This window comes from Haliotis cracherodii, unplaced genomic scaffold (assembly GCF_022045235.1).
Source record: "Haliotis cracherodii isolate W230 unplaced genomic scaffold, xgHalCrac1.p SCAF_21, whole genome shotgun sequence".
In the NCBI taxonomy this organism is placed as follows: domain Eukaryota; kingdom Metazoa; phylum Mollusca; class Gastropoda; order Lepetellida; family Haliotidae; genus Haliotis; species Haliotis cracherodii.
The window spans coordinates 14,540,687-14,559,975 of record NW_027266277.1 but is presented as its reverse complement, the minus strand read 5'-3'; the positions used below and the strand labels follow the sequence as shown (position 1 = coordinate 14,559,975).

Below are 19,289 nucleotides of genomic sequence, written 5' to 3'. Positions count from 1 at the left end.
AACGAATGTAAAGCGTCTATACATCTGGAACATAATTCAGCACCGCCATATAACAGAATTATATAATTCAATGTTAAATGGCTATATTTTGTGATCGTATCCCATATTTTTTTCTGATGAGCACATTAATTTTTTGAGTGACATATTTTTATTGAAATACAGAAATCGAAATCGAAGTTTGGAAACTGTTCCATGAGAATAGTTATTGATTTACTCGTTCAATTGTTTCCCCTTCACGTGAAAAAAATGACCCATCTCATGGAATATACGGGAACAATCAACATTATATGGAAACTACTCCTCCCAGTTGGTTATATCACATACAGTCAACTACGGTTATAACGAACTCAAAGGTACCACTAATTTTAGTTCGTTATAACCGTAGTTCGTTACATATACAAGTAAATATATAGCATGCCTACAGCAAGTAGTCGGGACCAAAAAGTAAATTCGTTATATCCGTCAGTTCGTTATAAGCGTGTTCGTTATAACCGTAGTTTACTGTATATGGTCCATGATGTGTGCAATATCAACTGTGGTATTAAAGTGTTATGTCCATCCTACAATAGATAAAATTAATATTCACAGAGACTACTCCTCCCAGTTGGTTATATCACATACAGTCAACTACGGTTATAACGAACTCAAAGGTACCACTAATTTTAAGTCGTTATAACCGTTGTTCATTATACATGTAAGCATATGCACATCATAAATACACCATACGGACGGGACCAAGAAACAGTTCGTTATATCCGGAAGTTCGTTATAAGCGTGTTCGTTATAAACGTAGTTTTACTGTATTTGGTTTCAACTGAACATAATTTATTATCTAAGTTACCGATATCGTATAAAAAATGAACTGCACCGTACTTAGTCAGCACGAAAAGAATACTTCTACGTGGTTTTATTAAAATTTGATTTAAAAGTTTTAAAAATTTAAAAAGCCCCCCACACAAATTCTGGAGGGTTTCATTGACATCATATCTTTGAAAAATCAATACACTTGTTTTTTTCCGGTACAAATTTACATTTCAAACATGGTCGGGGTCATGTTTCTTACCCCTGTCATCATTGAACCAATATATTTTTACACAAAAAATATCCAGCCATTTTTTGTACAAACTGTTATAATTACTGGAAAGAGTGATGGTTGAAAAGACATATTCAAATTCAACAACAGTTCTTTCAATTTTCAATTACATAAAAAACATACTCGGTATACTTTCTTTTGCCTTTCAAATATTTCCAAAATATACGTGCTAGTTCGGGGTGCATTAACATATGAGTTGTGCTTAATATTGTTTCAGGTGCATCGTTTGTAATCGTTACCTTACAATCTCAAGACTTAGCAAAGTCAAAATATGTGTCTTTCACATCAGACATCATGAAAGACAAATGTTTTTATCGTAAAAAGAAGTACAATGACAAGGGGCAGTACCGAAGGATTTGTTCGCTACAAGCCTTTTACATCAGCAGAAACCTATTTGACGTGGATTAAATAACGTACTTTCATTATGTGGAATATGCCTATATGATACGGGAGACACCGTGATCCAGACAGCGTTTCCGTTGCCGTGTTTTATAATGATATTTTTAATGATATTTAGTAAACAAGCACTTGTGTATTTAAAACAGAGTTTGGGACAGAGTGTCAACCGAGGCTGTTGGGAGAGGCAGGAACGACTTGCAACTCCCTGCGTAAACTTCTCATGGGCGAACATTATGTCACTCGCGTCGATAGAAAAGTTCTCGTAGCGGAAGAGAAAATTGTATTTCAGGTTAAAAACCTAGCATTTTTCATACACTTCTCAACTTTCCTTTTATTCCTTGATGTTCCAAACTGATTACTCATATACATATTTAATATTATGAATTTGAATATGTCAAACTGTATTTTGATGAATATTTAATATTATGATTTTTTCTGTGTTTTGTGTCCAATATATAAACGGTTAAATCATTTGTGGTTACAGATAATTGTAACATGCATTGCATGCGGTGTAGCCAAGTGGGTCATGCTTTTGAGTGTTAGGTTTGTCTGGTCCAGACTCAATTAATCACAGTCCGAGGTGATATAGCTAGAATATAGCTCAGTGCGGCGATAATTATCAATGTTTTGCACACCCGAGTAAAATAGATTCCGGTATATATTTGAAAAAAAATAATATCGAAAGTGTTGTTTTTTCGCATGGTCTTCGCAAATGTCGTGAATAACATACACGAGCTAGAGTTTCATCTATACACTACCATGCGTTGAGACTTCAAGTTAATGAACACTTTGAACAGTGATTGTGTAGTGTAGTTATGTCTATACCAAACCGCCCACGTCCATGCCTTGTATCACGGGACGATCTTATTTTGTTTTGTCAGGATGTAAGGACTCGAACTTACGTCACACTGAACTTGAAGACTTGTGGTACTGCCCAAAGAATTATCTGAGTGCCATGAATGAGTGAGTGGGTTCGTGTAACCTCGCTTTGAATGCTTCAATTATATCGAGGTGTGCCATGTGGGAGATAACATGTCCATAGACGTTTACCTCTCTCTTCATTACATTCTCTCACTCCCCTTTTCTCCCTTCCTCGCTCTCTCCCTCTCCCATCTCTCTCCCTCCCTCTCTCGCTCCCGCTCCCTTAGACCATAGACGTTTACCTCTCTCTCTCTCTCTCTCTCTCTCTCTCTCTCTCTCTCTCTCTCTCTCTCTCCCGCGCGCGCTCCCCTTCTCTCTCCAACTTTCTCGCTTCCTCACTCTCTCCCTCTCCCATCTCTCTCCCTCCCTCTCTCGCTCCCGCTCCCTTAGACCATAGACGTTTACCTCTCTCTCTCTCTCTCTCTCTCTCTCTCTCTCTCTCTCTCTCTCTCTATCTCTCTCTTCTATCTCTCTCTCTTGTTAATACGGCGAGTGCGGTACAACTGCATTGCGTGTTCAAAATCATCAGTGCAGAATAGGATCACGCTCGAACCGATTGATTCATAACACGCTTTTAAAAACAAGCGTTCATTCTCTCTCTCTCTCTCTCTCTCTCTCTCTCTCTCTCTCTCTCTCTCTCTCTCTCTCTCTCTCTCTTTCCCACTTTCTCGCTTCCTCACTCTCTCCCTCTCCCATCTCTCTCCCTCCCTCTCTCGCTCCCGCTCCCTTAGACCATAGACGTTTACCCCTCTCTCTCTCTCGTTAATACGGCGATAACGGTACAACTGCATTGCGTGTTCAAAATCATCAGTGCAGAATAGGATCACACTCGAACCGATTGATTCATAACACGCTTTTAAAAACAAGAGTTCATTCTCTCTCATAAATCGTGTGGCATGGCGTACCAGTTCGTCTGTGAACACTGTCGAAGAGTGCAGGTAAACTTCCATCCTGGCAGGTTAAGATACTCATCATACTATTGTAATACTTTCACAATACTGTTCCAGCTATCGCAATACACAACAAACAGTACATACATCGAAACATTTGACAGCATTCACGAAGCCATGTTTATAGTTAACATTATCATTTGTCAAAATATTAATTGTGTTTATTTCAAGAAGGGCAAAATATATTGATGTGCAGCTGTAGGAACTCGTACAAATATAGTTGCCACCTGCCAGTCCTTGTTTCTCTATACATCTAGTCTCTGACAGCCACGACTTCTTGGTCCAAGGCAAGGCGACACAATCGACCGGATGGCCATTGTAAGGGAGACAACTCTATTTCGCTGCATATTCTTGTGCCGTACATGGAGATATTTTACAGCCGCTTTTTCTGATATAGTCACTCGGCTCGCCTCATCTCGGTCAACATAGAGAGAGGAATTCAAATTGGAACATTGTTCACTACTTTCACTGGTCCACGTGACTATTACATTACAAGACACAATCTGGTGGCAGGCTTGGCCTCTGTTGCTTGATATAAATGTGTATGCCTATATGTTCTGGGTTCGAATCAACGGTTCTCCTCGATTATGTTTCTATGGTTGTCAGCCCCATACCCGTCGGGATCACCAAAGTGGTAAACGTCCAAGACCTGCATTACTTCGGGTTTTCCTCCCACATTAAGCGGACACGCCGTGATATAAGTGTAGTACTGTTCAAAGACGTGTGAGTGAGTGAGTTGGGTTTAACGCCGCTTTTAACAGTATTCTAGTTATATCGCGGCGTGTCAGCTTAATGTGGGAGGAAAGCCCGAAGTGATGCAGGTCTCAGACGTTTACCACTTCGGTGAAACCCACGAGCACGGGTATGGCGCTGACAAACCTAGAAACATAATCGTGGCGAACCGGGATTCGAACCCTCAATCATAGGTTTTTGGCTTGTCCAAGGGACGCAACCCAGCGCCTTAGACGACTGGGCCACCCGTGCCCCCCAAGGACGTGTGAAAACAACTCACTCACTCACCTATATGTCCAATAACCATGCTTAGTTTGCCCCCAAGTTGGTCCGAAATTGATGCCGGGGATGTGAAGTTGACACATACTAATAATATCCGACTCCCATGCAACCTCTTATTTTGTCTCTGTAACCCTACGACCTCATACCAATCAGGGTCGATGGCGTAGCCTAGTGGTTAAAGCGTTCGCTCGTAACGCTGAAGGCCCGGGTTCGATTCCCCACATGGGTACAATGCGTGAAGCCCATTTCTGGTGTCCACCGCCGTGATATTTCTCGAACATTGCTTAAAGCTTCATAAAACCATACTCACCCATTCACTCATATCAATCACAAGATTGGTGACGCCACGAAAAGCATGTACTGTCAATAATAATTTATTTTATTATTATTTGCTTCAGTGGAGTGTTGAGTGCACACTAGTATTTAAATAAATATGTGAATTCTAATATTGCTAAACTTTCACACGAGCTCGCCTACATACAGTTAAGTATAGTCAGTGTCGTTCTATAAATCCTAACGGTATTTTATTAATGATATCTATGTCCTTTTCTCTGCGTATACCCACACTAAAGGTGCTATCGTAGTAGCTTGATTTATTCGTCACAACGGCCGCCCCTTTCCGTAAGGTTTCATGCAACAGACCGCCTCCGTGGTCTAGTGGTAGAGCGTCCGCCCGGAGAGCGGAAGGTCCGGGATTCGATCCCCGACCGCGTCATACCAAAAGACGTTAAAAGGTTGTACTTGTTGTTACCCTGTCTGGCGCTCGGCATTAAGGGGCTAAAAGAAGGACTGGTCGGCTCGGAGTCAGCATACTGTGTTTGAGTGGGGTATTCATGTTAAACTGCGGCATGGTATCTCAGTGAGCTAGCACTATAAATCGGCATCACTTCGGACACACACACACACACACACACACACACACACACACACACACACACACGTGCATGCACGTCGCTATACAAGTGCAATAATCTTGGACGCGACGTTAAACCCCATTTCACATCACCTCACCTTTCATGCAACAAGGGTATGCATTAACGATTTTACATCTGCTTCCAACATTGACAACCACAAGGTAACGTAAAACGAAACACAATCGAAACTCAAACTGACAGAAAGTTACAAGAGTTGTGCCCCTTTTATGAAGACAGTATTTGGTGTGAATACTGTTTGTTCAAACGCGGGTATTTGATGTCAGAAGTATGTGTTCTGTTACGTAAAACAGGGCTACAGATATCTTCGTACATGAACGATTCTGGTCATTCTAGATCTGAAAACCAGCATCTGAATTATATTATACCTATATTCAGTTTTCAAGTAGACTCTACTGTAGATGCTCTGCTGTTCAATGCCAGGTGGTAAATAAAACTATTACGAAGAATTGGAGACATTTTGAGTTTATTATACATTTTGATTGTCTGGTTTAAACTGCTTATATGCCGCCGTCGCATGGTAGGAGCACTGCAGTGCTGTTTCAGGCAACAAACACATACTTTTTTAAGCATATAGTGTGAGTGGAATGGAATGGAATGTGTTTCGTTGGAAAATCGAGACTGGTTATCCTCTGACGTTGACGTTTTACATTTAAGTAAAGACGACTCCGGGACTTTATGAGTGAGTGGGTAAGGTTTTACGCCGCTTTTAGCAATATTCCAGCAATAGCACGGCGGGGGACACCGGAAATGGGCTTTACAAATTGTCGGGAATCGAACCCGGGTCTTCGGCGTGACGAGCGAACGCTTTAACCACTAGGCTACCCGACAGCCCCGACTTTATGAGAGTCCAATGATTTCCACAAAAACCCACGAGAACAGGTATGGTGTTAAAAAATCAGACATCTGAAAAAGTTTGATTACTACGTGAATCAGGTACTTCGTTAGTTTTACAGACAATGCAAAGATTTCAAAGATTTATTTATAAATCGCAATTAACAGGCGCAATGGTATCTTAAATCACAACCAGATGAATTATCAACATCAAGCTACTTTAGTGAAATGTGGAAGGTCTCGTAAGGTAACAGCATAGTCAACCCATTTCCCTCCATCAAGTGTCTGCCCCTTGAGTTCATCGCGCCATCTACCGGCTGGAAGATAGATTCTCCTCATTGTCGCCCCTTGTTCGACAACAGGTGCCACTAATACATCATCACCAAGTAGAAACTGATCATCCACGGTCAGGGCTGCCTCATCCATCGGCGCTATCCACCATAGGGGCCTATTGATGGGGTACCCTGTGGTGATGGAGTCATTTGCCAGACCTATGATCTTGTCTGCATACTTCGCATGGAGTTGAACCATCTCCTGAGCTACTTCTACCACAGTGCTGTTGTTATATACCCAAGGTTCGAGAGAGAACTGCATGAGTGGCATGAGAGCGTTTGCTTGGACCCATCTAATAAAGAGCTCGGGGTCGGGGTATTCGCCATAGCTATTGCCTCCAATATAATCGGGCAGGATGAATGGATATCCCAGTAGGCCGAAAGTCAAGACATTAGTTATAATCGTCCTAAATCCTTCTTGGAAGGTCCAAATTGATTTTTTATCCAACACTCTCACGTAGATAGGAAGGTTTTGCGTTCTTAAACCTGTACGAACCTCTACCCGATTCTGCGAGGTGTCACTATGATGAGCAGCCGTGGCATACAGTCGTGTATAGTGATTACGATTAGGAAATGTCTGGTTTGCCTTGAATATTGGGGGCAAATAGGTTACATCGCCTGCATCAAATTTGAAGGTGTCAATTCCATATTTAGTCTTCAGGGCGTTGAGTTCGTCCAGATACCACTGTACCGCACCAGGGTTGCTGAAATCGATGTGGCCCGCCATCTTGCCATTCCACCAAGTCGTCAAAGCAGGTCTTGTACCAGAGATATCGGGAATCATCCATCCTTTGCTGGCCAGATAGGGAAATGCTTGGGTGTCGATGTTGACGAAGGGATGGACCCACAGAGCAACGGCAATACCTTGACTGTGCAATGTATCCACAAGACTTTTTGGATCTGGGAACGTTTCAGGATCGAAAACTAAATCTCCATATTTTGGTGTCCATACGTCATCAATTCCTATCTGACATATTGTAAAGTTGTTCTTCTTGATATCATTGACAAAGTCTATAACCAATGACTGGTTGACTTTGGTTTTATATTTCGACCACGTTGCCCAGATAGGTGAGCGGAATAGCAGAGGATTTGGAGTGCCCTCTGGCTTCTTGATGTATCGGTCAGACAACAGCTGATGGATACTCCTTACATCTGGAGCCGTGCACATTGTGTAGTTCAGCTCTGGGAGTTTGACGTTGCCACTGGAATACCAATATTCATCATACTTGGCCTGCAGACACAACTTCTTGTCCCCGGTTGCATTGATGCTAACAAACAGGGGGATGTCTTCATCAATATAGATCCCATGCCCGTCGGAATTAAAGAACATTCGCTCCTGAACAGGACCGTAATTGTCCGTGAAGTCGCTATCCGTCCCCACGAAGGGCATCATGTTCGTGCTAACCTTCTCCAGCGGCCAGAGTTGCTCTCTGAGCTCTGATCCCCCATACCAGTGACCCTTTCCAAGGTCAAGGCAGTCTGTCAAAACTTCTGTGACGCAGCTGGTGGCTCTCCACGACACGTCCACACACTCTGAGTCCTTGTACTGGTAGTTCCTTATTGTTAGATCTGCTGCCTTAGAAACCTCAATACTGAGAGAGTTTCCACTGACCCGACATTGTAGCTCAGGAGATTCCGGCAGCAAATCAACACCAAGTTCAGCGGAAAGGGTATTACGGCCATGTACGTTTTCCACTGTCATTTTCATTGGATGAGAGACGACATCTACGGCCACGGGTCCAACTTTGTATGCTGGACGGACTGGGACGCCACCAGTTTTGAAACCAGGTTGAACATTTTTCGATTCTTGTATGAACTCAGAGGGAGTATCGTTTTGCTGATTTGACTGTCTGCTTTCAACAGCGAAAAGAGGTGAAAACGTGAATGCGAGAAGTAGTATACAAGTGTCACCTGGTGTCCAATGGGAAAGCATCCTATCTGTTTCCTGAAATTCAAATAAAATAAATCAACGAATATATATTTATCCTTTTTAACATTTTATTTTGTACTTAAAATGAAACGAAAAAGAACATAATGTGTGTTTAATCCCATAGTGAAAATCCTTTAGAAGGTAAATATTTCAAAACATATTTTTATGCATATATTTCGCATGATGATAATCTTCTGGTTGGGTATAGAAAACTGGCTTGTCATGTCGTAGATCTGAGTTCGATTCCCCACACCTGGGTACGATGTGTGAATCCCATCATTTGTACCCCCGCCATGAGTGAGTGAATAATGCTAAAAGTCATAGAGCAGTAGTGCCAGCGGTATTGCTTGATTGATGCTTAAAGCGGCGTAAAGTCACAGTCACTGTACTGAAAGTATTAGGACTAATGGTGACTCTTTGTGCAGTGGGTTTAATCCAGTACACATGGAATCATTTCATCCATGAATTCATGTTCAGCACTTAAAGCAGTCTTACTCACTATTGATGCTTCAAAGTAATCTAACTATTCAGCAACATGTATATTTTGTGAGACATCTGTGTATGAAGCACGTGTACATGGTGTTTACTTTTAAATACATGTATATCTGAAAGTTCTTAGGATCCTTAGATTGCTGTCCCTGACACACACGCACGTAAACGAACACACATACGCGCAAACGCGAACATACATGCGCACACATATAAACTCCCACACACGCACACGCGAATACACATGCGCATACATATATACGCACATACACGCACGAACACACATACACACTTGCACGCACACGCGGACACACATGCGCACACACATATACACACATGCACGCACACACGAACACACATGCGCACACACATACACACACATCCAGGCACACGCGAACACACTAGCGCACACATTTATACACACATACACGCACAAACGAACATACATTCATACATACATACATACATACATACATACATACATACATACATACATACATACATACATATGCACACACACATACACGCACACGCGAACATACATTCCCACATATATACACACATACACGCACACGCACACGCGAACTTACATGCGCACACATATACAAAAAGAAAAAAAGTACACCCTAATATAATTTATTTCATTATTGTTTGGTCCCAATATTTGTCACAGTCATGAAAGATATAATTACGAGAAGAATTATGTTTTCTCGAGATGATGTAAGCAGTCATGTGTGACGAAAGCTCACGCGCCATGCATGGTATGCCCGTGCAGCATGCTACCCTTGAGTAACTCTAAAAGCAGTATATCCAAACGATAAAACTGCTTTCTAAAATTCGGTTTTAAACAGTTATTCCATGACATTGTGTGACATGGCACGAAGGCGAACATCAAACGCCACAAGATGGCATATAATCGGCATGCATAACGCAGGAATGTGTTGTAATGCCAATGGTCGGAATTTGGGGTATCATCACATTGTCGGAAGCCGTTTAGCCGAGAAACAGATCGGTGATGTACAGGACCGTCCCAGATCCAGAAGACCTCCTGTGACGACACAGCGCAAAGACAGAGACCTTAAGCTTCTGCGTCTCATACGACGAGAACCCTTTTTAACAAGTACTCGTCTGAAACAGCTGTGGTTGCCCAATCGTCGTTTCGGTACTAGAACCGCCAGGAACTGTTTGAAAACAGCAGGACTGAGGGCTAGACGAGTCATAAAGCGTCCTTTGTTGAGAGATCACCACAAAGCTGCTCGTTAAGCATGGTGTATTGCGCGACAGAACTGAAAACTGAGGACTTGGAGACGGATCCATTGGTAAGACGAAAGTCGCTTTCTGCTCCACGTCACTATGGAAGAACGAGAGTTTGGAGGCACCGGAACACGGCCTACATCCCCAGGAACATTAAACCGACTGTTGCATACTGCGGGGGCTCGGTAATGGTTTGGGGGTGTATCTCTCATGATTTGGTTACCATAAGGGGCAACTTAACAGGGGCTCAGTACACCCGGGACGTTTTGAGGCCTGTCGTCGTTCCTCATTTTGACAATCACCCAAGCCCAATGCCAATGCAATAACGACCCTACCCTGGCCAGTAATGAGCCCAGATTTGAACCCCCTTAAACATGTTTGGGATATTCTGGGGCGGCGCACACAGGCACGAAATCCATTGCATCAGGAGTTGTTGTTGTTGACCCATCAACACATCCAACGGCTGACTGGACGCATGAGACGTAGGGTGGAATGCGTCATCCGGGCACATGGCGGTTATACCCGCTACTGATCTATTTCACGTGTCATATAGAGACTTTAAGGAACATTTTCATATGAAACATCAAACGTAACTCGTTTACTTAATCCTGCAGCTCAATACTTTTTTAGGCATTGTCTAAGGTCAAAAACAGTACCTGTGTTACTATGATGTTTTTGTCTGTCAATTTCAAGCACAACTCACCAATATCTTCTTTATTTGTTGTCAAATGTTTGTTCTATCCGATGACAATGGTATCGCCCAGCTCCTGTGGTCAGTCATCCCATGCCATGATGTTTGCCATTTGTCATGGTTCAGAATTAGGGGCGCGCTTAACTTTTTTCTTTGTGTATATATATATAGTCCTGCACAATGTCTGTGGAATGTATCTATTTTATGGGGGAAAAAACAAACTAGGTATACAAAAGTAAGTCTAGCAAGCTCTAGCTAGCTCTATTCAAGATGAACAGCATAGGAAAAATTATTTGTATAATTTTAGAGTCGAGAAGGGTATTGTGGAATATATGATTTTGATAGACTAAATGTTAGTCTAACATATATACAAATATACACGCACATATACCTACACAAACCTACACACACGCAAACATACACACACATACACACACGCACACATAAAAACACACGTACACATACACGCACAGAAACAGAAACGTGCACACACACGTACACAGTCGCACACACATACACACACGTACACACATACACACACATACACAGCCGCACACACATACACAAACGTACACATACACGCACACATACACACACACAGAAACACAAACGTGCACACACACGCACACATACACACACACACATACACAGCCGCACACACATACACACACGTACACAAACATGCACACATACACACAAACATGCACACACACACACACACACACGCATTTATGCAACGTCACCGTCTCTAGATTAAACTTATCTCGAAGGTCAACACTGTCTTCCCTATGCCTGTTAGCACACCACTGATAACCTAGTGAATTATAGGTCATTTCTTTATTGTTCAAGGCAAAGGAAACAGATAACAAAGTAGAACAGATTACATAGTAGACTATGACAACCTGCTTGGTTTGTTCACGTGTTAAAAGAACGACATACACATGTCTGTTTTGTGAGAAAGCATAAATCAGCAGAAAATTTAGAAAAGGTATATTAAAGGTAAGAAGTTTTAACGTGAACTTTGTTATAAAGAGAAACGTGCATTTAAACTTTCTGTCTTGTTGTTAGTTCACTTAAGAGACTGAAAAATATTTCGGACAAAGATGAAATCCCTACTGTTCTCTCACAGTGTTAACAACAGTGTGCAAAGTCTACAACTTTAACAATTTGTAATATATGAAAAATATACAAGGTCATGATGATTGTGAATTCTGTAATATTAAAAATACAGATATATTATCTGAAATCATTACTGATGACTCTGCACGGGTCGCCCAGTCATAAAGCTGGCACACCGTGATATACACTCTTCAAAAAAGGAAAACGCAAAGGTAGTATGTAGTTTATTGACTACACACCAAAAACGGTATATAAATTGGATCTATGTTATTGGAAAATGTTGGTGGCCTGATATTCGACAAACAGTGCGTCAAAACGAAGTCATTGTCGATTTGCATTGTTTTCACACTTGTTCTAAAATGTCATAGAGAAAAACAGTAAAGCAAAATGCACGTGCAAGTTATGGCATTCGTAACTCGTGGTAGTGGCTATAAAAAGCATAAGACATTTTAGCAAGTTCGACAATGCCGAGACTCAGCGCTGCCGATCGGAACATCGCCATAGGACGCATCCAAAGAGAGGAATCACAGTCTGCTGTTGCACGCCACTTCAACGTCCACCACAGCACCATTGGAACCGATATACACAGTTTAATTCCACTGCAGACCGTCCGAGAACCGGCCGACCAAGAGTTACAGGATCGCTACTGTTCCACCCACGTCAGCGCAATGCCACAGCTACGGAGACTGCAGGAAGCATCCCTGTTTTGAGGGGGGATAAACTGTCAGGAACCATCTTTGCGAGGCTGGAATCCGACCCAGGAGACCAGTTATCGTCCCCGTTGTGCAACAAATCCATCGACAGCGACGCTTGTGTTGGTACCATACCTTATAGCCTTGGAAATGTAGAAACTGGAGACGAGTGTGGTTTAGCAATGAATCAGGATTTCTTCTTCACCGGCGAGATGGAAGACTACGTGTTTATCGTCGCTGAAATGAGCGTTTTGTCCCTCATTGTGTACTTGAGTTCGACAATTTCGGTGGCGGCAGAGTCATGGTGTGGGGGGCTTGGTTGTGGTTCAGGGATGAATTCGATCAACGTGTACGTCAACGTCAGAACACGCCACACACACTCTGACAGCTGGCTAACGCGTTACAAGCAGAATGGCGCGGGACAGAATTCGTACACTTATCCAGACAGTGCCGAGGAGATGCAGAGCCAGCACAGAGTTCAGCGCAACCTTGAGGCCTTATGTGACATGAAATTGGTCAGTTTTCAATGCCTTTGTACAACGACAACATGTGACGATCGAGCTCCAAAATTCCATATTTGTATCTATGATATTAAATTATATATATTGACTTTATCAGTTACAATACATTTATTAAAAATCTACCTGTGCGTTTCATTCTTTTAAAGAGTGTAACTGGAATACTGTTCAAAACGGCATTAAGCCAAACAAAATGCTACCATGTATATATTTCGTAATTCTAAATGTGATTGTGGTGAATTTCCAGTACATTGGAATAGAGGAGTGATGATTCAGTTTATAAAAAGGTGATGCTAGAAATCCTGACAAGTAGAGAGGAAGTTCGCTCTTAAATGGCATCAGCAAAATGTTCACCTCCATTCAAGAACTGAGGAAACGAAATTGGATTGAAGTAAACAATACCATACATGAAGCACAAACTTGTTTTAGAAATGATTATTAACATTATCGATATGAATAAATAACTTTTAGTGAACAGCATCTTTATCGATTCCCCACGTTCACGTAGCTACAATGTGGGGACACATTCTTGGTGTTCCCCGTCGTGATATTGCTGGAGTGTTGCTAAGCACAGTGTTAAACCACACGTGAAGTTAAACTTAAGCGGTAGATATTCCAGTTTGAACAATATAATTTTAATCAACAGGACGAGGTCTTTGTGTCCAAAAGTAACAGTAATACATCGATGATGTTTACTTTCGTTTTTGTCTAAATTTTGCCTTTCATTGGGGATGGTTTCGTCCTCGTAAGTAAACACTTGTTTACTTTCGTTTTTGTCTGAATTCATTCACGTTTGTAAATGAATATGTACTTTTACTGCCATATCCATCCATTTCAATGTAAGAACAAACGACACATCCCAGTGGTTCCAATACTATTTGTTTGTTGTTTAACTCAATACCATGAAATATTTCATGTACATGATGACGGCTTGAAAGCTATCTGGTCCATAAAACGTGAAGTTAAATTTAAGCGGTAGATATTCCAGTTTGTACAATATAAATTTAGCCAACAGGACAAGGTCTTTGTGTCTAAAAGTAATAGTAATACATCAGTGTACTATTCAGCAAGGTCATTATTTGATCCCAATTCTTTTCGACAAACAAACTTTTCCATCTTAATCACTAAGACATGCAAAATACAACGCTCTCTTCATTCCGGTTTTAGCTACAGAGTGGCATTCGGAGCTACAAGAGCCTTTTACTAAGGCTGGTCTCGTCCTCGTAAGTAAACACTTGTTTACTTTCGTTTTTGTGTATTCCAGCTTGATGACGGCTGTCTGTAAGTAATCGAGTCTGGATCAGACAATCCAGTGATTGACAACATGGGAGTTGTGATCGATGACAAGCATCAACCAAGTCAACGAGCCTGACCACCCGATCCCGTTAGTCGCCTCTTACGACAAGCATAATCGCCTTCTACGGCAAGCATGGGTTGCTGAAGACCTGTTCTACCCTGGATCTTTCCAACTCAGTGTAGGAACAAATGACACATCCCAGTGGTTTCAATACTATTTTTGTACTCAATACCATCCAATACCTCAGCTATATGACGGCGGCCTGAAAGTAATCTAGTCCTCAACAGACATTCCAGTGATGGATATTATGAGCAACAGCCGCGATCCACGCCCGGATAACCGGCGTGTTGGACGATCGCTATAACCGTTAGGATACACTACCGCCCCTCACTGAGACAAAATGGTGAAACGTTACACCGCGGCCGTCCCTTTTTACAACGCAAAGAGTTTTTAGTCATTTAGTGTTATATGATATTCACATCCAGGCGATGGGAATAAGGTTATGATAAGTTAGGCAGTTGACAAAAAAGCAGTTCTAACAACATGTGAACATATTATTCTATTTCAAATGGTTGACATATTTCAAGATTATGCTAAAATTACAGAATTGTCGAATTGAAAATCTCTCAAACAATTGAAGCAACAACGTTGACGACCATATCTCAGATACGTTGGTAACAGATGTAGACATATAGGACACAAATACAAGACTACACCCAGGAACTATACCTGATAAGGCTCATACAGGAGATCAACTGGTCGTTGGCGGCAACGAACTGGAATCTTTACCCTGGTTCGGAGACATAGTATGTTAGATAAAAGCGAAGTTCAGTCTCTCGTCCAATGGAAGCTCGCCATTTGATGTCAAGGATTTTTCGACATGACGATGATATAAAGAAGGCGACACGCGTATGATTCGTGCGGACTACCCGTTATTTTGAATTGCTTAAGAGGGACTTTAAAACGTATCATTAAAAATTAATGGACATCTCGACTTCACCTTACACTATTTGCAGCGACTTATAGTATGTTAGATAAAAACAAAGTTAAGTCTCTCGTCCAATGGAAGCTCGCCATCTTTGCTGCATTTTTTATTTCATTCTTTTATTTTTAATCTGAGCTATAGTCGTTATCAGGACATAATGCTAGAGTCGCTGTAAATAGTGTGAGGCGAAGTCGAGATGTCCATTAGTTTTTAATGATACGTTTTAAAGTCCTTCTTAAGCAATACTTAAAATCACGGGTATTCCGCACGAATGATACGTGTGTCGCCTTCTTTATATCATCGTCATGTCGAAAAATCCTTGACATCAAATGGCGAGCTTCCATTGGACGAGAGACTGAACTTCGCTTTTATCTAACATACTATGTCTCCGAACCAGGGTAAAGATTCCAGTTCGTTGCCGCCAACGACTAGGTGATCTCCTGTATGAGCCTTATCAGGTATAGTTCCTGGGTGTAGTCTTGTATTTGTGTCTTTTATGTCAGTTGTTTGAGAGATTTTCAATTCGACAATTCTGTAATTCTAGCATAATCTTGAAATATGTTAACAATTTGAAATAGAATATGTTCACATGTTGTTAGAACTGCTCTTTCGTCAACTGCCTAACCTATCCTAACCCTATTCCAACCGCTTTGATGGGAATATTATATAATACTAAATGACTAAAATCATTAGCGTTGTAGTGAGTGAGTGACTATGGCTTTACGCCGCTTTTAGCAATTTTCCAGCAATATCACGGCGGGGGACACCAGAAATGGACTTCACACATTGTACCCATATCGGGAATCGAACCCGGGTCTTCGGCGTGACGAGCGAACGCTTTAACTATTAGGCTACCCGACCGCACCCATTAGCGTTGTATTAGGGACGGTGTATCGTTTCACCGTCTCAATGAGGGGCGGTGATGTATCCGGATATAGCGTTCGTCCAACACGCCGGATATCCGGGAGGTGTTTCGCGACTGTTGCTCATAATATCCATGGTATGGAGTTCAACAACAAACAAATAGTATTGAAACCACTGGGATGTGTCGTTTGTTCCTACATTGAATTGGATGGATATGGCAGTAAAAGTACGTATTCATTTACAAACGTGAATGAATTTAGACAAAAACGAAAGTAAACAAGTCTTTACTTACGAGGACTCGTTGACTTGATTGATGCATGTCATCGATCCCAATTGCGAGGGTCGATGTTCATGTTGCCAATCACTGGATTGTCTGGTCCAGACTCGATTACTTACAGACAGCCGCCATAAAGCTGGAATACACAAAAACGAAAGTAAACAAGTGTTTACTTACGAGGACGAGACCAGCCTCAAATAGAAGGCTCTTGCAGCTCCGAATGCCACTCTGTAGCTAAAATTGGAATGAAGAGAGCGTTGTATTTTCCACGTCTTAGTGATTTAGATGGAAAAAGTTTGTAAAAAAGTATTGGGATCAAATAATGACCTTGTTAAAATGTACACTGATGTATTACTGTTACTTTTGGACACGAAAGACCTGGTGCTGTTGATTAAAATTATATTGTTCAAACTGGAATATCTACCGCTTAAGTTTAACTTCACGTGTGGTTTAACACTGCGTTTAGCAACACTCCAGCAATATCACCATGGGGAACACCAAGAATGTGTCCCCACATTGTAGCTACGTGAACGTGGGGAATCGATAAAGATGCTGTTCACTAAAAGTTATTTATTCATATCGATAATGTTAATAATCATTTCTAAAACAAGTTTGTGCTTCATGTATGGTATTGTTTACTTCAATCTAATTTCGTTTCCTCAATTCTTGAATTGAGGTGAACATTTTGCTGATGCCATTTAAGAGCGAACTTCCTCTCTACTTGTCAGGATTTCTAGCATCACCTTTTTATAAACTGGATCATCACTCCTATATTCCAATGTACTGGAAATTCACCACAATCAAATATAGAATTACGAAAAACATACATGGCAGCATTTTGTTTGGTTTAATGCCGTCAGGAACAGTATTCCAGTTACATGTATATCACTGCGTGCCAGCTCAGTGACTGGGCGACCCATGCAGTGTCATCAGTAATGATTTCAGATAATATATCTGTATTTTTAATATTACAGAATTTACAATTATCAAGACCTTGTATATTTTTTCATATATTACAAGTTGTAAAAGTTGTAGACTTTGCACAGTGTTGTTAACACTGTAAGAGAACAGTAGGGATTTCATCTTTGTCCTAAATAGTTTACAGTCGCTTGCGTGAACTTCCTGCTAGACACATAGTTTAAATGCACGTTTCTCTTAATAACAAAGTTTACGCTAAAACATCTTAGCTTCAATATACTTTTTCTAAATTTTCTGCTGATTAATGCTTTCTCACAAAACAGACAAGTATATGTCGTTCTTTTAACACTTGAACAAACCAAGCTGGTTGTCATAGTCTACTGTGTAATCTGTTGTACTTTGTAATCTGTTCCCTTGCCTTGAACAATAAAGAAATGACCTATAATTCACTAGGTTATCAAAAACAGTGCTGACCTTCACGATACAGTTTAATCTGAGACGGTGACGTTGCATAAATACGTGTGTGTGTGTGAATGTTTGAGTTTCTGTGTGTGTGCATATGTGCGTGTATGTGTGTGTATGTGCGCATGTATGTTCGCGTGTGCGTGTATGTGTGCATATATGTTGCGGATGTGTGTTCGTGTGCGTGTGTGTATGTGTGTTCGTGTATATTTGTATTTATGTGTGTGCATGTATGATCGCGTGTGCGTGTATGTGTGTTTATATGTGTGTTGGCGTGTGCGTGTGTGGGGGTTTATATGTGTGGGCATGTGTGTACGCGTGTGCGTGTGTGGGAGTTTATATGTGTGCGCATGTATGTTCGCGTTTGCGTGTATGTGTGTTCGTGTACGTGCGTGTGTGTCAGGGACAGCAATCTAAGGATCCTAAGAACTTTCAGATATATTTCAAAGTGAACACCATGTGCATGTGCTTCATACACAGATGTCTCACAAAATATACATGTTGCTGAATAGTTAGATTACTAGTGGCATCAATAGTGAGTAATTCTGCTTTAAGTGCTGAACATGAATTCATGGATGAAATGATACATTATGTACTGAATTAAACCCAGTGCACAAAGAGTCACCATTAGTCCTAATGCCTTCAGTACAGCCACTGTGCCTTACGCTGCTTTAAGCATCAAGCAAGCCATACAACTGGGACAGCCGTGAATAACTGCACTGTGACTTAAGCATTATTCACTCACTCATGGCGGGGGTACAAATAATGGGATTCACACACAGTACTCATGTGTGGGGAATCGAACTCAGATCTACGACATGACAAGCGAGTACTGTTACGATAACACCTAATCGCCAGTTTTCTATACCCAACCAAAAGTTAATGATCATGCGAAATGTATGAATAAAAATATGTTTTGAAATATTTACCCTATAAAGGACTTTCACTATGGGATTAAACACACATTTTGTTGGTTAAAATTCCTTTCCGTTTCAATTTATCCAAAACAATTAAATGCAAGAAAGGATAACTATGTATGTTGATTTGTTTTATTTGAACTTCAGGAAACAGCTATATGCATCATAGGATGCTTCCCCAAAGGATACCAGATGTCTCTTTTGTACTACTTCTCGCAGTCACGTTTTCACCCCTTTTCGCTGTTGAAAGCAGGCAGTCAAATCAGCAAAACGATACTCCCTCTGAGTTCATACAAGAATCGAAAAATGTTCAACCTGGTTTCAAAACTGGTGGCGTCCCAGTCCGTCCAGCATACAAAGTTGGACCCGTGGCCGTAGATGTCGTCTCTCATCCAATGAAA

General features: G+C 41.3%; 1 protein-coding gene across 1 annotated transcript; it reads right to left on the bottom strand.

Annotated features, from left to right (window-relative positions):
• Positions 1 to 6,353: 6,353 nt before the first annotated feature.
• LOC139470789 (myogenesis-regulating glycosidase-like) lies at positions 6,354 to 8,177 on the bottom strand. The gene has a single exon (XM_071253080.1). It carries the CDS (start codon positions 8,175 to 8,177, stop codon positions 6,354 to 6,356), a length of 1,824 nt encoding a protein of 607 aa, XP_071109181.1.
• Positions 8,178 to 19,289: the final 11,112 nt, after the last annotated feature.